Genomic DNA, 9,219 nt, shown 5'->3' on the forward strand with positions numbered 1-9,219 from the left:
GTTTAATATATTAGAACTAAGCCCCAACTGAATTGTCTATAATCTTTTTTTATTATTTTCAATTTATTGAATTTAGTGTTGTTTTTAACCATTGTGTCTCCTGAATCTTATTTATAGATGGATGAAGGTATAACGATTGTGTATCATCATGGAGGCAGTTTTGTCACCAAACCAAATGGCAGTTTGGTTTATGACAATGATCACACTGATGAGTTGACTGGGCTAGATGAGGACATATTAGATATATTTTCACTAAGAGACTACTACAAGATCCTAGGTTATGATAACATGGATGAGTGTTGGTGGCTTGTTCCTGGTAGACCTATGAAGAGTGGACTGCGAGCATTAAGTCATGACAAAGAGTTAATAGAGATGTGCTTCAATGCAAAGAACAATGGGGGAACAGTGCACATATACTATGAGCATGGAGTTTCCCAATCCCTGGTAGAGGAAGAAGCACTTGAATTGATGGAGCTAACACCCAATGGCACTGGTGCAGAAAACGTTGTCAAGGAGACCACACCTAGCCCAAAGAATGATACACCAACCATTCCATCCCATATCAAATCATCCATCAACAGCACAAGTGAAGGCCCTTCTAAAGAGGCATCCAAGTCCCTACCAGCATCTGCTTCCATCCCCCTGGTGAAGGAGAAACCCCAACCAAAACCCGCACCTAAACCCACAGCTAAGCCCAAGCCAGCACATATGGAGAAAACTAAGCCTACACCTAAGCCCAAACCTACACCTAAGGAGACACCTAAGCCCATACCCAAACCAACACCCAAATCAGCATCCAAACCCAATCCAACACCCAAATCAGCCCGCAAATCTAAAGCCACTTCACCCAAATCAATTCATACTGCAACTAGATCCTCTGCTAGACTAAAAGGAAGAGTAGTGGGACAAAAACAAGATATTGGCAGCAAGAAAACCTATATAAGCCTCGATGACAACAATGACAGTGACAGTGATTCACATGACTCGTACGAATCTGCAGAAGACAGCCTATACAAGCCTGGACCACAAGACAGTTCTACTGAATCAGATATTGAAGGTGGTCTTTCGGCAGCTAGGTTGAGGGAATTTAAGTTGAAGCATGCTCCAGGTGCTGCCTGGAAGAAGGGCAAGGAGAAAATAGTAGAAGAAGATGACGGTTTGGTTGTGGAGAATTCCGATGAAGAAGTAGATTGGGCACAAGTGCTGGGCAACAGAGAAAACAATTAAGAATTTTATGATGCATATGATCCAATTCACGATGATTCTGATGGAAACGATTCTTGGAAGTCTGAAGAATTGAAAACCCCCCAAACTCAGATGAGGAGTGGAGTGATGACGATGATGCTGATGATGTGCACCCAATCTTCTCCGAGGGTGGCTGATTTAGTGAACTAAAGCTACAAGTTGGAATGAAGTTCAGTAACAAGAATGAGTTTATGGATGCTGTGAGAGAATTCACCATTCAAGAGGGTAGGGAGATTAAATTTAGAAAGAATGAGAGCTACAGAGTCAGAGCTATTTGCAAGTGGACAACTGGAGAAGATGAGGATATGGTTAGATGTCCATGGGTTGCTTACGCATTCAGGGATTCTGAGGAGACATGCTGGCAATTAAAAACATTTAAAAATGAACACATATGTCCTAGGATGAGCAAAAACAGGGCAGCCAATAGGAGATGGCTTGCTGGCAAGTTGGTAAAAAAATTGAGGAGGTATCCGAGCTTAAAGCACAGTGAAGCTAAAGCATATTTCAGGAGAAGGTGTGACCTCGATCTAAACAAATCATCACTAACCAGAGCTTTAATGGATGCAAGAAATATTGTTTACGGTGATGCAGCTGCCCAGTACGGTTTGGTTAGAGATTATGCAGAAACTCTACTGAAGAGTAATCCTGGTTCAACAGTAAAGATTGGTACATATCTTCAAGGGGATGATCCTATATTTGAAAAAATGTATGTATGCTTGGATGGATGTAAGAAGGGTTTTAAGGCTGGCTGCCGCCCACTGATCGGACTCGACGGAGCCTTCCTGAAGACTCGGTTCGGTGGACAACTCTCAGCAGTGGCTCAGGACGCCAACAACCATATATATCCAATTGCGTGGGCAATCGTTGATGTTGAGAATAAAGAGAATTGGAGGTGGTTTTTGGACCTGCTGCTTGATGACTTGGGTGACTACATGGCTAACAAATGGGCTTCTATGTCAGACATGCAAAAGGTAAATGAGTTAATGTATTTGTATAATCAATTCATATATGTTGTCACGACTGTGATTAAAAAGATTTATTTATATAATCAATTCAAATTGCTGTGAGGACTGTGATAAAAAAAGATTTATTTGTCAAATCAATTCACCCTTGCTGTGAGGACTATGATTAGTAAATATATTTGTATAATCAATTCCTACTTGCTGCGAAGACTGTGATTAGTAAATGTATTTCTACAATCAATTCATACTTGCTGTGAGGACTGTGATTAGTAAATGTATTTTTATAATCAGTTCGTACTTGCTGTGAGGACTGTGATTAGTAAATGTATTCGTTGCGAGGGTCTGTTTGATGTCACTTAATATATTTGGGGGGTCTGTTTGAGGCACGATAATGGAAATTTCATGTGTTACTTTTTCAGGGTTTGGCTTCAGCAGTAAAGGAGCTCATGCCCAATGTACACCATCGATTCTGTGTCTGGCATCTCTGGAAGAATTTTAATAAAAAGTGGAAAGAGCAGGAGTACAGAGGACTATTATGGGACTGTGCTAGGGAAACAACACGCCATGGTTTTGATCAGAAGATGGATAAGTTAAAGAGACTCAACGAGGGAGCTTGGGCATATTTGGATAAGTGGCCTAGAGAAGCATGGACTAGGGCATATTTCCGACACGATCAAAAAATTGATAATATATGTAACAATGCCTGCGAGGTTTTTAACTCGAGAATCAAAGAATACAGAGCTAAGCCAATAATCACCTTGTTAGAGGAGGTTCGGATGTTTACGATGCGGTCCATTGCAAAAAACAAGGTTAAGTTATCCCACCATGTTGGTAAGCTCCCACCAATCCAACATAGTAGATTGCAGAAAATCCGAAAAGAATCTCAAAAATGGACATCGATTTGGAGTGGAGATGAAGAGTATCAAAGATTTGAGATCCACGGTTGGCCTACCAACATGGCTGTTGACTTGGGAAAGAGCATATGCACCTGTAGATTTTGGCAAATAACAGGTACTGAGGTCTACAATAATTTCTTATTTCTATATGTTTGTATCATTTTATTAAACATAGTTTAGATTAGATAGTGACTGCTTTGTATTCATTTAAGTGTTGTTATTTATTTTACTATTTTATTTGTCTCTGGTAATTGGTCTCTATTTAAATAGATTGTTGGATAATGTTTCACCACATCTGTCTTCGTAGGCATGCCATGTGTCCATGCATGTGCAGCCATCTCCAAGATAAATCGAAATTCTGAGGATTTTTGTCATTATTGGCTGACCATGAAAGCCTATAGAGATACTTACAAGCACTCTCTCAATCCAATACCAGGACAAGATCTTTGGGAGAGAAGTGAACAAAATAGGCCTCTTGCACCTAAAATGAAGCGAAAGCCAAGGTCGACAATCCAAAAAAGATGGAAGGATGCTGATGAAGAGCCATCTAGTGTTAAGAAGTCAAAAACTGAAACCAAGTTGAAGAGGAAATACAAAGAATTCACATGTACTTACTATGGTACGAGAGGGCATACAAAGAGAAGTTGCTTTCATAGGAAAGTTGATGACCTTGCTAGTGCCCTTGTTAGTGCAGCAGCGGCTGTAGTTGCAAAAGAAAAAGGTTCTAAGGCTAGAGAGACTAGAGATCCAGCAAATGCTGCTACTAGTAACACTCAACCTGCTGAGATTAATGAAAATGCTCCATTAGCACCAGGGGAAGGTGTTGATGATGCAAATGCTTCAGAGATTGATCTCACCCAACCCACTTACTCACAGCCAGAAAATCAGGAACAGGTAGTGATTGGTTTCTAATATTTGATTAACTGTTAACTGATTTGTATTGGTTTATAATACATGAGTAAATGTTGGGTAGATCCAATTGATTGATACTATTTTAATAATATATTGACTGATTTTTATTGGGCTGTATTGGTCACTAATTCTGTTAACAATTTCAACAGGTCCCTCCATCAGACCCACCTCCACCTCCACAACAGGTCACAAGGCCTGACAAGCTGCAATCGAAGAGGAAAAAAATTTTCAGTGTGGACCCAATGCAAGGAGCAACTTCTGGGACAGCTGCACGCTTGGCAGAGTTTATGACATTCGTCCCCACCCCGGGCTTCAAACCACCAACAACAAAATAGAAAACGATTTACAATGTTGACTGAAAGTTGTGTAGAACATATTTTGTAAAGAGCATTTGATCAAACTATGCTCATTTGATATTTTGTTACTATGTTATGTAGAGTAATCTGTTTTGGTTTAGGATATTTGAAACTATGTTATTTAGGGTATTTGAAGTACGCGTGTGATACTGCTATTGCTAATGCTATGATATTGACAATGATTAATGACTTTGAATTACTTAATGAATTACTTATTTCTGGATCATCTGTCAAGTGCAAGAACCACAAAAGGTTCTATTAGATTTTCTTTTGTAACTAATGGAAGTGCATACTACATATATCATTATCAGAGCCAGCTCTTGATTTGTCTTCATATACAGACTCAAACAGCTTCACCAATTTGAACAAATTATGCTCTTCTAATACTTATTTGGTCATAAGTTATACCTCATCTTTTGTATAATCTCACTTTTAAAGAATTTTTACAAGATATATCATTACCAAGTAGCGTTTGTTTTGCAGTACTGGGACAGAGACTGAGAGACTGAGACATAGTATCATGTTTGTTGGCTCAGAGACTGGTACTAAAGTTTCTGTCTCTGTCCCCAAAATTTCAGTATTTCAGTGCCTCCAAAATGTAGGGACACAGGGGACTGATATTTTTAGAAACAAAGACTGAAACTTTAATAACATTTTATACCTAAAATACTCTCATTTTAATTAATTAATTCCAATTTTATCCTTTGTGTAAATTAAATTAGAATTTTATTCTTGTTTTAATTTTTGTCTCTCACTTGGCACCAAACAGAATACTAAAACTTATTTCAGTCTCTGTCTCTTAGTCTCTGTCTCTCAGTCTCAGTCTTTCAGTATCTGTCTCTCCACCAAACGCTACCCAAGAGAACATAAAATTCCATTTCTATTTTGTCATTAAATACATAACAATGCTTCATTCACATAACTGACATGATAGTTACATATATTTCATCCCACCTAATCCATAAGGTACAATCACAATTCCAAAAATAATAACAAACACAGACAACATAATATTCCACATTTTTAATAGTCTAATTTCAGCTTCAACTGCACTAATTTTCCATCTCAGAGATATTTTCCAATGGTCTTCACTAACTGAACTTTCATTTCTGCCAACTATGGCTTCTTCTTCTTCAACATCTGCCCATTTAAAAAAGCCACACCATCTCTTACCAGTAGTCTACAACACCAAAAATCCAAAAGAAAAAAATTGAGAGGAAGAACAGCTACAAAACCAACAAGCATTTGAGAAATAAGACACACAATCAACTTGCAACAATTTAACCAACTTACATTATAGTTAGAACATCCATAGAATGGTCTTTCTAGATTGGAATCTGTCCCAGACCATCAAAGAATAGGACGCAACCCACAACCGCACCAATGCGGAACCTTTCCACCTCTGTCACCTCTGTCACGGTGTGCATTCTTCACCCACCCACCATGCGAACGAGCTCTACTAGAGCTACCTGAGCCTTGGCTGCTGCTTCCCAACATTCTTCTCAACTCTTCGAGACACTCTTACGATTTGGAAAAATTGGGACTTCTAGGTTTTATTTAAAATTTTTAGGGGTTAAATTGATGCCTTCAAACATTTTGCCATGTCATCTAACTGCAAGGGTGCCAGGTGTCAACGAAAATTGACAGCTCAGCTTTCCAGTGACAGAAAACGCCAGAAGGGCCAATTTGAGGCGCGGGTCAAAATTTCAGGGTACAATTTGAGTCAATTGAAACCAAAAGGGCTAAATTGAGTCGGGGGTCAAATTTCAGGGTCCAATTTGAATATTAACTCTAATTTATCTGGTAATATTTCAAAGAACGAATTGTTTCATATGTTCAAGTGGACACGAACGATAAACGACATCTATTTGGCACGTAAGGAAAAATATGACCGGATCTATCTGTTTGCTTTCATCAAGTATACTATAAAAGGAGGGGCATTAAAGGTCATCAAGAAGATAAATGAAATGCAATTAAGGAGCAAAGAGGTCTTTCTGGGTGAGGCTAAGTATAAGAGGAAGATTGATGTTCGAAAGATACAAAGATTGAATTTTAAATAAATATAAAAGTATCTTGTTATAATTAAAATAGTTATTAAAAATTTTAAATTTATTATACTTTATTATAAATATTTTGTATGTTTTCAATATTTTAAAGTTTGAATATTATTATAAGGATTGAGTTTAGTATATTATATATAAATATTTTTATAAAAGAAAATTAATCTTTTAAATATTTTTAATTTTTAATTTGGTAAAAAATTATAAATATTAGATTTCAAATCATGCCAGATTTAATAAGTTTAGTACTTAAAATAAAGTATATAACACGTTAAATACATCATAAGCCTAGTCTATTAAAGTCTTAGCATTTGTTTTGAGGTATTAGGACAGAAATTAGGATACTAGAACTTTGTATCATATTTGTTAGCCTAGAAATTAGTACTAAAATTTCAGTCTATATTTTCAAAATTTTAATATTTCAGTACTTTCAAAAAATAGAGATACATGGGACTAAAATTTTTGGAGATAGAGATTGAAACTTTAATAACATTTTATACCTATAATACTCTCATTTTAATTAATTAATTTTAACTTTATCATTTGTACAAATTAAATTAGAGTTTTATTTTTATTTTAATCTCTGCTCTCACTTTATACCAACCACAATACTAAAACTTATTTTTGTTTATAATAATAATAATAATAATAAATATTTAGTAATAATAAATAAGTAAATAAAGGGATTTTTCAATAAATATGCTTCAAGTCAAATACATAAATTCACTAAGAGAGATCAAACATTAAGAAGAAAACTTCACATTATTCTTATTAGCTTACATTCGTTTTATTTCATAAGTTAGTAGTAGTAAAACACGGGAACAGTTATGGTATATAAAGACAGTTTTCTCAAGAAACTATGAAAAATTTGTCATCTTTTTTAAAGAAAATAAAAAAGAAAAAGAAAATTAAGTCCAGAATTAAAGAAGACAATATAATCTTGATGCTCGATCTTATTCTTGAGTAAAATTATGGACAAGCCACACAAAGGTCAAACAATAATGTTGGATACATAACTTTCAAATTTAAATTTAATGAGCACGAGAAAGTAATAACAATGTAGAGAAATTTTATGGGAAAACAAACTTAAATGAATTTATTATTGTCATAAAAACAATTAGGGTGTGGTACTGTGGTTTTGATCACTGCTTAATTTCCATGAACCAATTAAAAATTTAAAAGACAAATATATATATTATTATTATTTACTATCTACTAATTAACTCTATTTTTCTCACCAGCTTAAGTGCATATATTCTTCATAACTTGGAAATTAAATAAAACCATGACAACATAGATTTATAAATTTATTCAATGGCAAATCTGAATTGAAGGGTCAATATTGAAAGATCAACATATATAGATAAAAAATGGGACTTAATTTATTCATATGTTTTCCCCAGTATCATTATCTATAAATCTATATCTTCTTTATACCTTGTTGATACTCTATAATTTCTTCAAGCTTGGTGGTGGAGCCTTCAATAATTTCTTCTTATATTCTCTAATGGTAGCACAAGTTTCACCTCCTATGAGTTTTTGCGGATCAGAACCAACAAAATTATCTTTGACATAACCATTAAGCTTTTTTTGATCATCATTATAGATATTACAAAGTGCCTCCAAATAATGTTTGGGCAATTTTCCGGTTGATCGTATCGAAAACCATACGATCCGAAACTGATCTCGGCAAACAATACGACCAAAATCCACCATTCTTTGGTATCTTTTAGCCACCGGAGGCGGAGAAATTATTTTCATCCTTATGCAATGCTCAATGAAACTAGTCTCTCTCGTCTCAGCGGAGATACATGTCGTCGTCATCATGGACATGACTAGAACGAAAGTTACAATTGTCCATGATGACGAAAACATTGACCAATATGTTCTTGTTTGAGAACTAGGAGAAGAAAATGACATTTTTGTTGGTACATCAAACAAGTGTGCTTGTGATAGTTTGTGGGATTTAATTTTTCTAAAGAAAATTGAAACAAGATCTCATAATTTTTATTTTATTTTTTTTGCCCCCTATTAATTTGTTTTTGGAAGTGAAACAAGATCTCATTTTAGTGAGTGTCTTAGAATTGGTAACTTCTCCTAATTTATGGCAAGTTCGTAAGTTTCTTCTTACGTGTGATGCAATGCATGTTTATAGAGTTTCTTTGTTTTTGGTAATCAAGTGGTAACTCGTTTTGAGAGGAGCAAATAAAAGGAGAAAGAGAAAAATGGTTTTCATATGCAAACAATAAATAATAATGAATGTTACTTCCGACCCAAAATTAATTTGTTGAAGTTATAAACACTAACGCCCTATCCATTTAATCATAATGTATTTTAGGGAACATAAATTTATTAATCTTTTCCCGGATGAATGATTAAAATAGAGTAGTAGTGTTTATACCTTTAATTTGAACCCAAAATTTTGGGAATAAGTACTATTTTTGTTTTAAAATGACATGAGATATCATATCAATTACATTCTTTTTAATAAGATGGTAGGATATAAACCCATTGAGGTTTTTATTTTATTTATTTAATAGTAGTAGATAAAATATGAGTTGCCTGGTAAAAGATGATAGATTAATTGCTCACCAAAGAATATTGTTAAATAAGTAGGTGTACAAGGGTTCTAACTTGTAAAACTTATTGGCCTTTAGTTTTTTTTGGAGTGAAAGAATGGCGCCCCCTAAAGAGGTTGAATGCAGTGATTACTGATTTTGCCGATACCTGTGAGTTACATGCATTTCTACAACACAAACCCTAAACATAAAATATAGTCCAATACACA

At 35.1% G+C, this 9,219-nt stretch overlaps 2 protein-coding genes across 2 annotated transcripts; one reads left to right on the top strand and one right to left on the bottom strand.

Annotated features, from left to right (window-relative positions):
• Positions 1–1,409: 1,409 nt before the first annotated feature.
• On the top strand, positions 1,410–4,350 carry LOC107478987 (uncharacterized). Its single transcript, XM_016099141.1, has 4 exons — positions 1,410–2,216; positions 2,627–3,218; positions 3,411–3,997; positions 4,165–4,350. Exons 1-4 carry the CDS (start codon positions 1,410–1,412, stop codon positions 4,348–4,350), a joined length of 2,172 nt encoding a protein of 723 aa, XP_015954627.1.
• A 3,530-nt stretch (positions 4,351–7,880) lies between these two features.
• LOC107478988 (uncharacterized) lies at positions 7,881–8,351 on the bottom strand. Its single transcript, XM_016099142.1, has one exon. The coding sequence runs from the start codon at positions 8,349–8,351 to the stop codon at positions 7,881–7,883; it is 471 nt and encodes a 156-aa protein (XP_015954628.1).
• Between the last annotated feature and the right edge of the window lie 868 nt (positions 8,352–9,219).

The sequence above is a fragment of the Arachis duranensis genome, chromosome 3 (assembly GCF_000817695.3).
Source record: "Arachis duranensis cultivar V14167 chromosome 3, aradu.V14167.gnm2.J7QH, whole genome shotgun sequence".
NCBI classification, from domain to species: domain Eukaryota; kingdom Viridiplantae; phylum Streptophyta; class Magnoliopsida; order Fabales; family Fabaceae; genus Arachis; species Arachis duranensis.